Source organism: Biomphalaria glabrata, chromosome 1, assembly GCF_947242115.1.
Source record: "Biomphalaria glabrata chromosome 1, xgBioGlab47.1, whole genome shotgun sequence".
NCBI lineage: Eukaryota > Metazoa > Mollusca > Gastropoda > Planorbidae > Biomphalaria > Biomphalaria glabrata.
The window spans coordinates 52,414,176-52,433,661 of NC_074711.1; the positions used below are offsets into that span (position 1 = coordinate 52,414,176).

A 19,486-nucleotide genomic window follows, 5' to 3' on the forward strand; every position below is an offset into this window, starting at 1 on the left:
AAATTTAGATTTTTTTTTCTTTTGGTGAACAAATATAATTTTATTTACATAAGAGATGATATTATTTTTGCCTGATCGCCTCCTTAAAAAAAACTTTAAGATTTCTAACTCACATTAAACTCACCGCAGATGAAATCAGATTTTTTTTGTTAAATAAGAAAAAAATGAAATAAGTTCATATATTCCTAAAAGCGTTCATTTTTATAATTTTCTATCAGCCTTTCCCTCACCGTGCAGGACGGATGCCCCAAAATAATCTGTTTAAACTTTCTGCAAATTAGAACGCACTTCCGTTTGGTAGGTCACGTGATAAAGAACGCACACTCTTTTTATATATACCAACACTTACAGGCAGACAAACACAACTTCAGATACCCCCCCCCCCCCCTGTCATGAACGGAGAGAGACACGTGAGTCTAAGAGACTTCATTCCGTGATGACAAATTGCTATCAGAGAAAGAGAAAAATATCTAAGAGTAAAAACAAAAGGAACCACCCTGGACATAGCGTGTTGTATGTTAATTATCAATGGGTCCGAAATGGCATATTGGGGGGCCCTTGCTGTAGCGATTATCGAAATGAGGAAAGAATAATTTCTTCATTCACACTATTTCTCTCTCTTTCTCACTCTCTCTCCCTCTCTTTCTCTCCCAAACATATACAAGCTCAAGGCGTCATGCTTGTGGTGACCCAGGCTAGTGTTCTAGACCTTATTTCCTGGATCTATTGATTGTGTTGAGGACGGCTGTTTCCAGTGCCTGATCCACAAAGGGCTACACTGGGCAGTGACATGAACAGCAGCACCGGGGGTGCTCCCCCTTCACAAAGCTGCTAAATCACAAGCATCTGTTGGCGAGGGCGCCAGGGAGGGATAGCAAGGAGGGGGGGGGCGCTGAGTTGGCGAGTAAAAAAAAAGTCTCACCCCAGGAGATTTGGTTTAAAGAGCTTAGGAAAGACTTAAGTCACCCAGTGCAGTCTCACAACTCCAGCAGGACGACGTTTGGCTTTAGTATAGAAATATGAACAGAATACAAAAATGTCTTATATTCTGTTTAGAGTGCATGCAAGAATATTAAGAATTCTTTTATCCAATAAAGTCAATAATTAGCATTTACATTTTTTATTCTACAAATGACAAGAGTTTCTTTTGACTGCGGCTAGCGAATGGTTTTACGTAGTGTGCGACCAAAGAGCTGACTAAACTCTTCCAAAGACATTTGATAGAGCTCAAAGTGCTGGCAGAACCCGACAAATTGGTAAATGTAACTAAAAACAATACATCATGGTTCAAACGAAGGACATTATCAGGACTCAAACCAAGGACATTAACAGGACTCAAACCAAGGACATTACCAGGACTCAAACCAACGACATTACCAGGACTCAAACCAATGACATTACCAGGACTCAAACCAAGGACATTACGAGGACTCTAACCAAGGACAATACCAGGACTCAAACCAGGCACATTCTGCTTAACTTTCTGAATGAAACTAATCCATTGAATATTACTTGTTTGTTCTATACCTTTTATACTATAGTATGCAAGCATCGTAGATAGTACAATCCTATTGTCATGCGGAGAGAAGAGAGGAGAGAAGAGAGAGGAGAGAAGAGAGAGGAGAGAAGATAAAGCCAGAACTTGGACAGAAGAAATATGGTTATTATATATTATAATATGGAGGCGCGGTGGCTGACCGAGGTCCGAGGTTCGAATCCTAGTGAAGACTGGGATTTTTATTTCGGGATCTTCGGGCGCCTCTGAGTCCACCCAGCTCTAAGGGGTACCTGACATTAGTTGGGGAAAAGTAAAGGCGGTTGGTCGTTGTGCTGGCCACATGACACCCTCGTTAACCGTAGGCCTAAGAAACAGACGACTTTTACTTCATCTGCCCTATAGACCACAAGGTCTGAAAGGGGAAATTTACTATACTATCTACTATATATTATAATATATATATGTTACAACTTAGTTACAAGAGAGACTGGACCCGTCGGACTAGCATTTTGGCGGGTGGATTTTAAGGAAGACAAAAGTGGGGAATGGGGAGGGCTATTCCTTTTTAAAAAATATCTAATATGAATAATAGCTGTATAAGATGTATACATGAGATGTTTTAATATAGTGATTTGTTTCTAGCGTGTAGTTTTTAAAACAATAAAACTTACTGATTTAAAAGATATTACACCCAATGCCGGAGGGAGCCACATTCAAACCAATTGAAAGAACATTCTCGGGGAGATTTTACATTTTGTCGTATAACTAGTCATTGAAAAATATATTTGCACTTGCAGATATATGGATGTCATTTTTTTTAGCATGTCATTACCACTCGAGGCTATAGAAATGGTTTTTAAGAGTTCAAATATATTGCAGTGAACATGGGCGTAGCCAGGATTTTTTTTCGGGGAGGGTTTGGGGGGGGGGGGGGTTCCACCTCCCCCCCCCCCCCACCCGCGGAAAAAAAATTATTTATATATATATATATATATATATATATATATATATATATATATATATATATATATATATATATATATATATATATATATATATATATATATATATATATATGTGTGTGTGTGTGTGTACATAATTAATCTTTATTACATTCTGACCCTTTCGGAAGACGTTTATTGTTTATTGTAGACTCCCCGCCCTTGCTAGCAAGGGAGTCTGGGGGAGTTCGCAGCGCTCCCCCAGCGCGGGGCGAAGCCCCGCCGCCGAGCACTATTTCTGGTGTTGAAAGCCAACAAAATGCATATTCTGAGGTATCTACAGTGCATTATCTTGCTATTAAAAAGTTTTATTTCAAAAACCTAATGTGCTATTCTTACTGACTTAGACCCTCTCGCGCCGTTCGGCGCATTTTCCGGCAAGCTGTTTCCACAACTCTTATTTTGCGTAATTCATTTTGTCGGAAAACATGTCCCGCAAAACCTCATGCGACGCTCTGTCACAACCTTACTAAGGATTCGACTCCCAGTTCGGCATATGATTTCTTTGCTTTAGACCCGATCTCTATGACTGACTCTTAAAATCTGTCTTAGTCATCTTTGTTGAGACACATTAATGATTTTCAATTTCGGCAGAAGACTATTCACACTTTATTAATGGAGCGCAAGCCACTGGTAGAAATTTGTAACCTTTCTTGACTACGCTCTTGGAATTACAAGCCTGTATTTCGCTTTAGATTTTATATCGAAAAGGAAAGTTTTTTCGTCAAATCATCTGTTGAGGGGTTTTAAACTAAAGAATCTCTGTTTTTTTTTTGTTTTGTTTTTAATTCAAAACCCCATTTAGCTACGATCATAGAATTTGGTGACTGTAGTTTGCTTTAAAATAATATTGAAGAGAGAGGTTTTCAACTCTAAACGCTCTGTAGGGGAATTTTAAACTCAAAACCATCTGGAGGGGTTTTCAACTTTAAAGAAAAAGCCATCTGGAGGAGGTGATTTAAACTCAAAACCCCTTTGGCTACGCTCATAGATTTTATAGTGTGTAATTTGCTTTTTTTATATTGAAGAGGTAGCCTACTTTTTAGCTTCAAACCCCAACTGGAAAGGGGGGGGGGGTTAAACTTAAAACCCCTTTGGCTACGCTCATAGAATTTTGAGTGTGTAATTTGCTTTTTAAAGATGGGGTTTATCGTAAATTTTGGATGGGGTTTTAAAATCAAAATCTTCCTCAACTTTGCTGTTGGAATTTGGGGATTGTTTTTGTTTTGTTTTATAGAAGAGGGGGATTTAACTGCAAAAACCTCTGGTAGGGGGTTTAAAATACAAAACTCCCTGTAGGGGGTTTTAAACTCAAAGCCCCCTGGTAGAGGGATTTGTATCTCAAAACTCCCTGATAGGGGTTTTTAAAATCTCAAAACCCCCTGGTAGGGGGATTTAAGCTCAAAACCCCCTGGTAGAGGGTTTTGAACTCAAAACTGACTGGCTGTGCTGTGGTAAGTGATGATTTAGTATTAAAATCTCACTTAAAATAAACAAAATGAAAGCAAAAATCAGTCATTTAATTCCGTCCCCCCCCCCCCGCGGGGGGGGGGGAATTCATTTCGGGGGGGGTTTGAACCCCAAGAACCCCCCCCTGGCTACGCCCATGGCAGTGAATATGATTTTAATAAATTTATTAGTCAAGTTTTATTTCGCTAAACTTACATTTTTATGACATTCCCTCCAAGAAATAAAAAAAATAATTATATATTGGAAAGACAGGAAACGTTTTTGTTTTCAGATAAATCAAAAACTGTAGTCGTAAAATCGAATACTTTCAGGATATTGCTTGGAATTAGTCCAGTCAATTTAGAATAGAAGTATTAGACATTAAATGTTTTGTATCCAATCTTAGATGTCATCGAGTCAATGCGAAACTTGTATGTACTCCATAATTGTAATGTTGAAATGTATGTAGCCCAGTACATGTGTACATTCGCATGTAATGTTGAGATGTATGTAGAAAGCCCAGTACGTGTGTACATTCGCATGTAATGTTGAGATGTATGTAGAAAGCCCAGTACATGTGTACATTCGCATGTAATGTTGAGATGTAATGTTTACACTCGCATGTAATGTTGAGATGTAATGTTTACACTCGCATGTAATGTTGAGATGTATGTAGAAAGCCCAGTACATGTGTACACTCGCATGTGATGTTGAGATGTAATGTGTACACTCGCATGTAATGTTGAGATGTAATGTTTACAATCGCATGTTATGTTGAGAAGTAATGTTTACACTCGCATGTAATGTTGAGATGTAATGTTTACACTCGCATGTAATGTTGAGATGTATGTAGAAAGCCCAGTACATGTGTACACTCGCATGTAATGTTGAGATGTAATGTTTACACTCGCATGTAATGTTGAGATGTAATGTGTACACTCGCATGTAATGTTGAGATGTAATGTTTACACTCGCATGTAATGTTGAGATGTATGTAGAAAGCCCAGTACATGTGTACACTCGCATGTAATGTTGAGATGTATGTAGAAAGCCCAGTACATGTGTACACTCTCGTGTAATGTTGAGATGTAATGTGTACACTCGCATGTAATGTTGAGATGTAATGTGTACACTCGCATGTAATGTTGAGATGTAATGTGTACACTCGCATGTAATGTTGAGATGTAATGTGTACACTCGCATGTAATGTTGAGATGTAATGTGTACACTCGCATGTAATGTTGAGATGTAATGTGTACACTCGCATGTAATGTTGAGATGTAATGTGTACACTCGCATGTAATGTTGAGATGTAATGTGTACACTCGCATGTAATGTTGAGATGTAATGTGTACACTCGCATGTAATGTTGAGATGTAATGTGTACACTCGCATGTAATGTTGAGATGTAATGTGTACACTCGCATGTAATGTTGAGATGTAATGTGTACACTCGCATGTAATGTTGAGATGTAATGTGTACACTCGCATGTAATGTTGAAATCTAATGTGTACACTCGCATGTAATGTTGAGATGTAATGTGTACACTCGCATGTATTGCAACATTTCTCTAGTTCACCTGAACGTTAGACATGAAGTCATAAATTCATAAGACACTTTACAAAAAAAAACTTTGTTGTTTGCTAGAACTGCTAAAAAAAATCAGAGGCGGGCCGAGCTGGGGCCCTGGACGAGTGTCATATCATGGCCACGAAGATTCGTACTATTGACTAACGGTGACCAAAGATGTTCTTTATCGCGGGGCCCACCTAAGGCGCGGGGCCTAGGGGGGTCGCCTCTGATAGAGATAAACACCCATTAACTTATCTTGATAAATCTTAGCATACGATTCAGTAGATAGTTGTGGTGGCAGTAGAATATGTTAGATCATCTCCCCCCCCCACCAAGAGGGCAGGGGGCTAAATTTTTAAAGTTTTTTTTTTACTTCTATTGGCCCTAATTTATATTTTAGAATAATAGCAGGCGGTGAAGTTTCACATATTAGCAACATCGTTTAATGTTACTTTTAGATTGTGTCCATACGATTGTTCTCCTTCTGACTTTATGTCACACAGCCTGCCCGCCCCACCTCTCCCCGCCCAGAGAAGTCTAGTACTAGTTCAATGATTGATACTCTGGTTGTCAGGCATAACACATTGATCCAAAGGAGACCACTGTCAAGCATACACGAGCCAGGAACTGGAGAGCTCTTATCAGCTCAAAGTTAAATAACTAATACGAGATTTGCATTCAGGTCGAGGCTTGGTGGAAAATATATGTATATAAGTGAAAAAAAAAAAAGAAAAAAAAAAACTAGACTGCTGATACAAAATTAAATTTCACTGAATATTAGATTTCTTTTTTCGTTTTATTCTTCAGAATTCAATATTTTAATAAAATTCATTTTAAAGTTGTGCTTTTTTTCACGTGCATACTTATACATAGATGAATGTTGTCACACTAAATTAACTTGTAGGCCTGTTATTCAACCTCTTTTATACATCTTAAATCATAGATCTAGATACTTTTTTTTCTTTAAAACAGGTTGCCAGTTAATAAAAAACATTTTTAAATCACCAAATTACACCATCAATTGATCATACTATAATGAGTGGCTTTTGTTAGCTATGTTTAAATCAAATCCCGAAAATAACGTCACCAGTAGGCTATAGACTGTATACCATCCCTAGCTCAACCAGTAGGCTATAGACTGTATACCATACCTAGCTCAACCAGTAGGCTATAGACTATATACCATACCTAGCTCAACCAGTAGGCTATAGACTATATACCATACCTAGCTCAACCAGTAGGCTATAGACTATATACCATACCTAGCTCAACCAGTAGGCTATAGACTATATACCATACCTAGCTCAACCAGTAGGCTATAGACTGTATACCATACCTAGCTCAACCAGTAGGCTATAGACTGTATACCATACCTAGCTCAACCAGTAGGCTATAGACTGTATACCATACCTAGCTCAACCAGTAGGCTATAGACTATATACCATACCTAGCTCAACCAGTAGGCTATAGACTGTATACCATACCTAGCTCAACCAGTAGGCTATAGACTGTATACCATACCTAGCTCAACCAGTAGGCTATAGACTATATACCATACCTAGCTCAACCAGTAGGCTATAGACTATATACCATACCTAGCTCAACCAGTAGGCTATAGACTATATACCATACCTAGCTCAACCAGTAGGCTATAAACTATATACCATACCTAGCTCAACCAGTAGGCTATAGACTGTATACCATACCTAGCTCTACCAGTAGGCTATAGACTGTATACCATACCTAGCTCAACCAGTAGGCTATAGACTGTATACCATACCTAGCTCAACCAGTAGGCTATAGACTATATATCATACCTAGCTCAACCAGTAGGCTATAGACTGTATACCATACCTAGCTCAACCAGTAGGCTATAGACTGTATACCATACCTAGCTCAACCAGTAGGCTATAGACTGTATACCATACCTAGCTCAACCAGTAGGCTATAGACTGTATACCATACCTAGCTCAACCAGTAGGCTATAGACTGTATACCATACCTAGCTCAACCAGTAGGCTATAGACTGTATACCATACCTAGCTCAACCAGTAGGCTATAGACCAATCGTTAAAATAGGCCTCAACACTGACCTGCGACGTCGTAACTCGTAGGCAGTGGATATCAATAGCTCTTTGCCACGTCTTACAGACCTGTGACGTGGCAACGAACTATTGGTCTAGATTTCCCACAGGTTGCGACGTTGCAGGTCAGTGTTCAGGCCTTCTATGACGGTCTCGGTTAGCCATACTTAGCTCAGAACTTGAAAATGACTCCAGTGTTAGACATATTCTTTATATAGCTCCGACACGGGCCATACCATGCCGATATATTTATAATAACTATATCACTTGGCTATATCATAACTATAGCACTGATTTAAAAAAAAAAAGCCAATCAAATACAATATTCATAAAATATGAATACCTTTTACAATAAGAGGATGTTTAACAATACACCTGATCTGGTTCGCAAAGAGTTCAGCTATAGAATGCACAAAATATAGTTAACATATATGTCTAGTGAAAACAAAAACTGTCATGAGATTTCATAATAGCTTTGAGAAACATGAAGCAGACGATACAATGCTCTAAGCTACTAGGTCAGCATGACTTTTAAAACAAGCAAAAAACGTAAAACAACACAAAGCTTATCTATGGGGTAGAACTCCGTACTTACAACTATATCTCTCTGTAATGAAGAAGTTAATCCTCTTAGTCGATATAAAAAAATAATAACCAATAATTAACTGATTCCTTGGTTAATTTGATTTTATTGAAACATGTTTAGTTTGGACCAATAAATAATTGTTTCAAGTTTCAACTTGGTCCGAGAATGTGTGTGGGAGAAATAACGTGTACAATTATCTAAAGGGACAAAAACCTAAATATTTTGGGATATATGTGAATATGGAAGGATTATTTTTTCCTTGTTGGTATCATTGTTTTTTTGTTTTTTTTTTGTTTGTAATTGTCCAAACTTTACCAGACAGGCAGATAGAGGGAGTTACTCTAGAGCGGTGCATACATACTTTTACTTTGGTGTGGAAGTAGATACCTAACACACTCTAACATGTACTGACAAAGATAACATCACTATTGATAGGACCTCTTTTTTATAGGGTTTATATCCATTTTAATTTGATCAATTTTCTGTTTTTAATACGGCCAGTTTTACTGAGACCTTATACACGTACAACAGGGACTGTGCCCGTTGCTGCGGCACTTAGTAGAAGATAAGACCGTAGGACGTAATCATCTTCTTTTTTGAAGTTACGTCTGTATTATATAAAATAAGATTTCATTCTTGCACATATAGACTAACCTGGTCTATTATCAATCTGCCTAAAGTTGTTTTAAATAAAGCCTAAGATTTCTATGCAATGATTTATAAAACTTTGTCAAATGAGGGTAAAACCTTCTCTGCTAAGCTGAATAGTACTGATAGGCTCATGGCATGACGCATTGCATTCTAAGAAGTAGGTCAAAGGGAAATAAATAGCATCGATCGAGAGAATGAAAGCAGACATTTAGGAAATTGTGACAGGTGTTCCAGTAGAGGGACAGACTTGAAGAAGACCAGAACGAGCAGAATGTTTGGCTAAGGTTCGTCTCCGCTTCTTGTCCACGAACTACTTGATCACGTTTGTATGTTTTGTTTCGTGCATTGTCAATTTTAACCAAGTTTCAATTGTAGATTTCCATCTAAGGCGGATAACTATAAATAGCTATCTAATTGGAATATCCGGTGTATAGAAAATCAATCAGCTATGTCATTTAGAAGGCATATAATCACAGACCTAAATATACTAGATCTAGACTGGACATGGAGATCTTTTAACACTGCAAAAAATGTCGTGAAAAACTTTGTTTTAAAAGATGAAAAAAGGCGTTGTTTTGTAAAGTAATTATAAGTAGTACATTTTTTTTCAGCCCTAGCCTATGTAACATATAATTTAATGTTAAGATCTAGATCTAGTAATTAAACATTGAAAATAAGAGCACTCTCGTCTCATAATTATTATTTTGCAACTTTTAGATATATACAAACAAAATCAATCTATTTAAATGTACATAACATGACTAAAATCAATAGATGTGAATTATTTTGATCTAGGATTTCATAACATTATTTCAATGGAAACAAACAGGAAATGGCTTTATTTAATGAATTTGCGTGAACATATAGTTCTGTGATTAATTAATTACATAACAATCTCTATCTATCTATCTATCTATCTATCTATCTATCTATCTATCTATCTCTCTCTCTCTCTCTCTCTCTCTCTCTCTCTCTCTCTCTCTCTCTCTCTCTGTGAGTTGATCAATCGCGGATAAGACTTAGTTTCCGTTTTCCAGTTTAGATATATATATATATAGGTCTGTGGTTTACACTTTCTTAAAACTACATGCAATTCAGGTAAAAAAAAATGGCATTTGAAAATGTTCATTAAGTAATCAAAACTTAGTGATACAGAATCTTTGAAGTCTCAAAAGTTAATTGTTAACTGTAAGCAGACACCAAAATAAACTGACCTCAGAACACTGGCGGATCCAGAACTTTGGAGTGGGGGGGGCGATTTTTTTCCAAACCCTAACCCTAACGCCCAGTAAACCGTAACCCTATGCATAAACGTGCGTACAGCATATATATATATATATATATATATATATATATATATATATATATATTCGATATATGAGAATAAAATAAGACTGTTTCTCAATCTTCGGCGAAAAAAACAGAAAAAAAACAGTCTTTCTCTTGCAAGCTTGGGGGTCTGGGAGAGCGCTTTAAGATCCTTCAGTGGGGTTCGGGGCGAAGCCCCGACGCCCAAAAGCGTTTTCTTGCATTTTTCTCTGCAGAAACGCATTCTTCTGACATCTACAGCTCATTATTTATCAGTGGGGTTCGGGGCGAAGCCCCGACACCAAAAGCGTTTTCTTGCATTATTCACGTCTGAAACGCATTCTCCTGACATGTACAGCTCATTACCTATTAGTGGTGTTCGGGGCGAAGCCCCGACGCCAAAAGCGTTGTTTTGCATTTTCACTGCAGAAACGCATCCTCCTGACATCTACAGCTCATTATTTATCAGTGGGATTCGGGGCGGAGCCCAGACGCCAAAAGCGTTTTATTGTATTTTTCACGGCTGAAACGCATTCTTATGACATCTACAGCTCATTATTTATTAGTGGGGTTCGGGGCGAAGCCCCGACTCCAAAAGCGTTTTCTTGCATTCTTTACTGCAGAAACTCATTCTCCTGACTACAGCTCATTATTTATCTGTGGGATTCGGGGCGAAGCCCCGACTCCAAAAGCGTTTTCTTGCATTTTTCACGGCTGAAACGCATTCTTCTGACATCTACAGCTCATTATGTATTACTGGGGTTCGGTTCGCCCCGACTCCAAAAGCGTTTTCTTGCATTCTTCACTGCAGTAACGCATTCTCCTGACCTACAGCTCTTATTCATTCTATTATAAAGTGCCTTTTGAATAATGAGAAAAATATTCTAATATGAATTTATAGTCACTTAATACATTGCAAATACAACCGATTTGTTCTTTGAAAAGATTAGATACCCAACATATTTAGATTAAGGTTTTCAGGATCGCCGTCGAAAAAAAAAATATTCCATTAATAATATTCAATAAAATGTAAGCATAAATTGTGAGTTATAGTCCTAAATTTATTTAACTAGAAAAATATGAGATAGAGTAAAGGTTGGAAAAAGTCGACTAGGAAAAGATTATCTGGCTTTTGAACTTATCTCAACCGTGACTGTAATATTGAAAAATTTCGTTTGAATTATAACTTTTCCAAAGCAAAGTCTTTCTTAAAATAGTTATGATAAATTCATGTGAAATTACACAAACTCTGTCTGGAAAGGGGAAGGGCGGTAAAATGAAAACGATTAATCCTCGCTCCTTTTTATAATTTCTGCTAATGATTGCATTTTGCATTAAAGAATAGGGGTTGGGCGACTCGATATAAGAATTTACTTTATAGCATATATAAATTATTAGTGACAGATTTTTTTAATTTTGTAATTTCTTACTATAATACAAAAAGAAAAAGTATTGATTTGTCCGATGGGGGGAAGGGGAATGCATGTATCGCACTTCCACCTGTTTATATTATATAGATATTTGACTAATTTTGTTCACATACTATGATTTCTCCATAAAATTAGGACCACCCCCCCCCACTCAAAGGGTTTAGATGGGAAGGGCAGTGGAGGTATTCGCTCTTCCCCTTCCAATCGGCCAACAGGTGAACGACATAATATAAAGACCGGTTAAAATACCAATAACAAGTTTTAATCATATATATATATCTAATTGATTCTATTAGAAAGCTGTGATTTCTACAAATAAATAAGACCGCCCCCTCCACTCGAAAGTTTATGGTGGAGGGGGGGGGGCGGATTGATGCCATCGCCCCCTCCCGACCCTACCAAATCGGCCAAAATACTAGAAGGGGGGGGCGAAATAATCTAAAAATAGGTTGAAATATAAATAATTAGTATATATTATTAACATAAGTAATAAATTCGCACACAAACTGTGTGAATTCTATACTATAATTCGTCCGCCCCCCCCCCTTCCCCGAAGGGGGGATCGGCCGAGTGGGGGGGGGGGGGCGATCGCCCCTACCGCCCCCCCCCCCCTGGATCCGCCAGTGCCTCAGAATACACTAAAATAGTCTGACGTTATGACAGTGGGTTTAAATTAGAAGACTTATTAAATCGACTTTGGCTGCTTCAATCAAGTGCTCAGGTATTTGTTGAGTTCTCTTGTATTGAGCTGTTTGAACCACTAGGAGAGCACATTTATTCAAATCAAACTCTCACTTCTGTTGAATTACTAGGTGGCGCTTTCCAAAGTTTTGTGTGTGTGTGGATGTGTGGGTTTGTGAAGTGTGTGGATGTGTGGGTTTGTCAAGTGTGTGGCTCTAAGTGCCGTGCCCCATCTTGCTGAAATCTTAAGTCCAGTCGGATGGGGCGGACTGATCTCAGTGGGGCGCCCTGAGCCAGAAGATTTGGCTGATTTAGTTTAGCCCAAGCCCTGGGACACATCGAATTTTTGGGCGCCCAACTTAAGGGGCCACAGAGATGACAAGGAACTCGATAAATCCCAGCTCCTAACCAGCTGCACACAGCGAGTGAATAATACACACCAGCTAGAGTGAACGGTTTGACGAAACCATGTTACACACATGGCTGTGTCTAAAGATGTGATGCAAGTGGCCCAACGAGTTTGGGAAATTGAATTTAGGAGAGAGAACTTGAGAGAGATAGAAAGGTAACGAGGGAACGAATCTAGGAGAGAGAAGGAGAGAGAGAGAATGAGAGAGAGAGAGAGAAGGAGAGAGAGAGAGAGAATGAGAAAGAGAGAGAGAGAGAATAAGAGAGAGAGAGAGGGAAGCGGGTAAAAGGGTAAATGAAAGAGAATGAGAGAGAGAAGGACAGTTAGGGAAAGAGAAAGAGAGAATATATTGAGTGAATGGAGCAGAGAATGGGAGGGAGAGAAAGAGAGAGCATGAGAGGTTAACAGAGAGAGAGAGAGAGAGAGAGAGAGAGAGAAAGAGTCAGAGATAGACAGAGGTAGACAAAGGGAATGAGTTATCGACATTAAGAAAGACAGAGAGATATGAAGAGACAGAGGAGAGATAGGATGAGAGGGAAAGACAGAGAGACTGACAGAAATCTTTTGAATGACGAGCTGAGAGAGAATGAGAGAGAAGACATTTAAAGACAGAGACATAAATACATTGATTGAGAGAGCGGAGCAAGGGAAAAAAAAGAGAAAGAGAGAGAGATGTGATGTCATTTAACAAAATATTATCGCCCCCTTTTCTCTTCACATCTAGCATAATGTCCAGAGTCAAGTGACGATTGTAGCTAAGGAGTTATTCAAGTCTGCATCCCAGTCGAACTTGGACCATATAAAACCTTTTAATCAACAATGTTCAATCATTTCATTCTTTATCTTGTGTTTGTGAAGTAGTTAGCATTGTATCAGTTCAGATTCTAGGTGTTTGTCTACGTTATTGTAACAGAACTTAATGCCTTATACAGTCTGTAGAGTTTATAATATATATATATAATAAAAAAAACAATAATAATAATAATAATAGTAATAATAATCTAATATATGAAGTAGAATGTAAGGAGTATGTATGTATGTATGTCCCGAATAGAAATCAAAATCGCTTGACCAATTTTGATAAAACCTGGTATACATGTTCCTTAGATCTTGACGGAGGCCGTAGTGTATTTTTAATATCCATCCTTTAAACAGAAGGCTCTAAAAATATTAAGAAATATCTCTCTTAAAGAAAGAATATTTTTTATAAATCGGGTAAACCCGTGCTCACAGTATTTTAGTTTTTATAATCACACCCATTTTCACACTCTACTTTCATTTTCGTGGCAAAATAAATAAAATGTCAAGGAAACATACGCCATGTTAGACATAGATTATAGTTTCCCAAACTAAGGCCCGCAAGCCGCGGATCATATCCGGCTATAATATATAATAAAGTAATTGAGCAGATGTAGAGTTAAATTGAAATACAAATCTTGAGCTGCTAGTCGCTGCATTAGAAACGATGTCATTAGTTGCACAAACAATGTTTGTTTATAAAATACATTTTCTTGCTAGTTTTAGGTTTCTGCTTCTCCTTGAAGGCTACGATTAATCGCCAGATGATTCGATTCGTAGAAAATGTATGACTGGGAAAATCACTCTCAAGTGGTGAGTTTTTTACACCTTTACACCATCTATCACCAGTTGGTATGGCGACAAATTTGTGGCTAGGTTAAACAAAGTATACGTTACATATTAATTGTTGTTTGTTTTATGTTTTATATTATATTTTTGTATGTTGTATTTTTAATATTATATGTTTTATATTAAATGTTATATGTTTTATGTTGTATGTTATATGTTTTATGTTATACTAGTCGACCCACGGCGTAGCATACGCCGATATTTTTGCTGGGCCGGTCTTAAGCCAATGCAACCTATGCGACCGCTGTGGGCCCCGCACTTTCAACGGACCCGCGCTAATTCTAGGTGTAAATTATTTAATTAAACCATTTTTTAACTTAACAGAATTCCCGCAGCCTCCTAATTTACCTGGAGCTCCTTGAAATCTCCTGAAATTGCAAAATACACGAAAAGGTCATGGAAATCTCAGGAAATTAAAAAAATATTTTGAAAACTCCAAAAAAAAAAATAATTTCATGAAATATATAGACAAAAAATTGTCATTTTGGGGTGTCATTCAAAGTGGAAAACGCCAATCCTACGCGCGATGAAAAAAAAAACCGCATTATGCAATACCCGTAATTGTGGAATCTGGCGAAAGAAGCTTCTCGCGCCTCAAACTAATGAAGAATTACTTGAGGTCAACAATTCTAGAAGATAGATTGAAACATTTGGTAATTCTTGCTATTGAGCGTGATCTATGTAGGAAACAACATTTTTATGATATACTGTATGGCTTCGCTACACGCAAGGCTCGTAAAGTAATTCTGTAGGTAGTTAAAAATGAATAAATGCAAAGACAAATTTATTTTCTAATACAAACTCTTAATTTTCACTTATTATCCGTATCCCTACCCAAACTGGGCCCCGCGAAATTCTTTTCGCATAGAGCCCCAGAACGGTTGAGTTCGGCCCTGCTATTTATTGACGGGTGAATACAGATTAGATTACTTGTTCTCCTCCCCCCCCCCTCTTTTTTGCCGCTAAAACTACGTGGGGTAGAAATAAAAGAGTGATCTTTCCATGACTTCTTGGCCACAACGGTTAAGTCCGGCCCTGCTATTTTGTGACTGGTGAATACTACTTGTTCTCCCCCCCCCCCCCAAACTCTTGAGCCATGAATAGAATTATATATATACATGTTTTATTTTTTATGTTGTATGTTATATGTTTTATGTTTATGTTATATGTTAAATGTCGCATGTTACATGTTTTATGTTGTATATTATTTGTTGTATGTTATATGTTATATGTTTTATGTTAATTTTTTTTACATTATGTTATGTGTTTTATATTAAACGTTTTTTGTTATATGTTTTATGTTAATTGATATATGTTATACGTTGTATGTTATGTGATATGTTTTATATTGTATGTTATATGTTTTATGTTATATGTTTTATTTTTCATGGTATATGTTTTATGTTGTATAAAGCCATGCTTGGATAGTTAGGAATGGCTCATTAAAACAAAACCCATCGGACAGAAAGACAAATAAAACAGGCTAGTTGAAACATTTTCTATCCAATCTACATTCCTAGACTAGACCGCCACAAATGTTTTCATAAGAAAACACACTTTGAAAGCTTTTAAGTTTTGTTTCCTTTCTTTCCCGCTCGACACATTTGTAAAATCTTGTCTTCAGAACGTTTCTTCCTATTCTACTTCCGGCGTATTGACGCAGTCCTGTAGGACAACCGATGTATCAGCATCATTTCCGGTCTCTTTGTCTTAGGCCTCGAATCTACAACTAAAGCCAATGTCCGGTGTCTCCATCTTTCTCGCACACATGGTTGCATCCAACGGAGCGTAAGTACAGACATGGTACTGTAACAACTGTTGGAAAAAAAAAAGGGGGGAGGGGGAGGAAAAGAAGTTCTGCACGTGCCCTGCACGGTCATGTGACCGACTATTCCGGATTGATCTTCTGTTTTAATGTGTCATCTATGTTGAAAATGTTCCATTACACAGAATGGTCTCTAACAGTAGTGATTGAACACACATAATCAAAGGTAGTAGCTGCTTGACATTAGTGTTATTACTAGTCATTTGACAGGAAGACCTTGAAATGTCATTGATATCACAACACACATTTGACAGTGTTTATTTATTGTGAGAATACTCAGCGGTTTGTAAAAAAAAAAAAAAAGAAAAGAAAAAGTGACAAAAATATAAAAGTATACAAGTCACATGATCAGTAAAAACAGAAAAGACTTTAAAAAAAAAAAAAGAATAAAAGTATACTTTAGGTTTCATTTCTTTTCTCAGTAATTAACAGCAAAGATGGCGACTCCGGAAGTGTTCTAGATGTGAAATGTGTGAATGAGCCCCCCCCCCCTCCAATACCGCTTGGCTTTGGCTTGGCCACCTTACAAGGAGGCTCGAGTTGAAATGCAGACTTGTGTGTGCTGAGCGCCTAAAGGCAGCAGGGAAACTTTTTCCTAGATCCCCCCTCTGGTCCACAAATAAGATTGGACCATAGCGCACTGAGCATGCTATTAGCATGAAAGATTTGTTATATAAAAGTAATATAAAAAAAATATACGAACTCGCACAATTGAAAGTTTATTTTTTAAAACTTATATTTAGGCCTATAGGTCCTCTTCATTTGTAAAAGGCCAACTTCATTTTGAAGCTCTTCCACCACCCCCCACCCTTCCCAACTAAAACAAAATTCTTCTTTGTAATTCAAAGTCAACTTTCATCCGTTTTGAACATTTTTTTTTCATTTACGAAATTCCTATTTTTAACCACCGATCACTCCAGGGTCCGGAAACCTATGTATCATCTCAGTCTGTTTTAAGCGTCAAGGCCGTCCAAAATCTCGTGAGACTTTCTGATGTACAACAATATATGAACATGAGTAGTTCCAGCTGCAGTCCTGATCTTTCGCTTCAAAGTAAGGGTCCACCGACTGACTAGTCTCTTGGCCAATATTTTGTTTTTCCAAATCGATCTGCACAACGATTTCTGCAAACAATGCTATCAGTTTCACTTTCATTGCACCAGAAACCGGAACAACAATTTGTTTTCTACTTTATTGCTATAGATTATTCAATCAATGAACCCACTTATAATGCAGACGTATTCAGAATGGCATTTGGTTGGTTTAGAAGTACATGCATAGATTTGTCGTACGTGCAAATTAAAATTAAAATACACAGCAGACACTTTCAAAACTAATTTTTGACCACTACTTTCCCCAAAACTGACCATTTCACTAACTTTAACCCTTAAACCAACGCTTAAACATTTGAATTGGTTAATAGCGTGCTAGTATTTGAGAGAAGTCACACGATGACCAGAAAATATCTTAGTTTTACTATAAATATAATTTTGAATAATGGGTTAACTGGTTGACCATTCCACGCTGTACACTATACAGCCACAAGACAAGAATGACTTGTTTTTTGACTTCGTATTTTTGAAGTTGATCATAGCAACAGTAAGCTTGTCACATGACTTATTTTTAGACAATGAATGTATTGATATTAATTTACAGAGAGATTAAAAAGCAAAAGGAACATTTTCGGCCAATGTGGACAAGAAACACACATTGTCACTTTGAAGTTGAATGAACTTTTGTTGTAGGGAGAAAACTGACTAATAAAACACAAAACTGCCACTTAAGCAATGCTTTTACATTTGGTCATTACGATTGGTCCTACCAGATAGGATATAACTTGACTTTGTGATGAGCAGTAATACAGGCGTACTTAGTTTTATTACAGTTTCTTACCAGGAGGAAGTGCTACTTCTGCTGGAAGGACTTCTGACTTGGGTTTCAGAGACGCTGCCGATGCGCGATGCAGCATGGAGTGGTTCCGGCTTCTCGGAAGTCTTGCCCTGCATGCGCTGTCTGCAGAGGTCCTGCAAGAAATTCAGACATTTTTGTTGTAAAGTCTCTGTGAAGGATACTAAGCCTGTTTATCAAGAGTTTTTAAATCCTATTTATACTTTAGATACCAGGTCAGTGTTTGTTATAATGAAAACAATTGTAGAATTTAGTTTACCAACTCTAGATGAATTAGGCTCGAACTATAAACATGTTATGTAGTTGAGTCTAGAAGCTGGCCACAGTTTTCATGAATTGTTGTAATGATGTTATGAAATTTATGAAATGTGTATGGGATAATTTTGTAATTTGTTAATCCTTAAAGCTTCAAGGATATAGGTCTTAGCAATGGGTCTCTCATTCATGGACATTTTAAATCATGGAATTTAAAAGTATTGACACAAATATAGCCCTGGCCTATGTACACATTTTCGTCAATTAGGAACGCGATGTTTACAAATGTTTCCAGATAAACGTTATATAAAACTAAAGCTACATCTTCAGCGTTTGATTCTTGCCACGCAGCAATGAGAGTGCACACTTTGATCATTTTTCTGTGATTTAAACTAAAGTCTAGATCTAACAATTACAAGCAATGCGGAGACGTCGGCCATATTATGTTATGATTTCTCCAGAAATCATAAGACTACAATGATGACATAGAATTGATAGCCTCACAAATGACATAGAATTGATAGCCTCACAATTATGACATAGAATTGATAGCCTCACAAATGACATAGAATTGATAGCCTCTTAATTATGACATAGAATTGATAGCCTCACAAATGGCATAGAATTGATAGCCTCACAATTATGACATAGAATTGATAGCCTCACAAATGACATAGAATTGATAGCCTCACAATTATGACATAGAATTGATAGCCTCACAAATGACATAGAATTGATAGCCTCACAATTATGACATAGAATTGATAGCCTCACAATTATGACATAGAATTGATAGCCTCACAAATGACATAGAATTGATAGCCTCACAATTATGACATAGAATTGATAGCCTCTTAGACACGGAGATGAAATCTCGTGAACAACTGACAAGTTTTTCTGTTTGTTTTAAAACTAAAGATCAAACTTTTGTAAGGTAGAGAGCCCAACCTCAGAATTCTGAACAACCTTTTCTTTTGTTTCACCATCAGTATGGGTAACGAGTAAAAACTGGTCTCCTTGGTCAGTCTTCAAAATTTTAAGTTTATGGATAAAACTACCCTCCCCCCATATCCCCTACACCCCCCACACGAAAACAAGTAGATATATAAAAATGAGATTCTGTTAAATGAAGTACCGATATAAAAGAATTTTAAATTTAGAGCGTCTCTGATTTTTCAGCT

At 37.3% G+C, this 19,486-nt stretch overlaps 1 protein-coding gene across 1 annotated transcript in view; it reads right to left on the reverse strand.

Moving 5' to 3' along the window:
* Nucleotides 1-19,486, reverse strand: part of LOC106079945 (receptor-type tyrosine-protein phosphatase N2-like) — a 293,472-nt gene that overhangs the window by 49,703 nt on the left and 224,283 nt on the right. Inside the window, exon 12 of the mRNA XM_056043460.1 lies at nucleotides 18,036-18,166. Coding sequence (XP_055899435.1) covers nucleotides 18,036-18,166 — 131 coding nt within the window. The remainder of the gene's footprint in view (nucleotides 1-18,035; nucleotides 18,167-19,486) is intronic.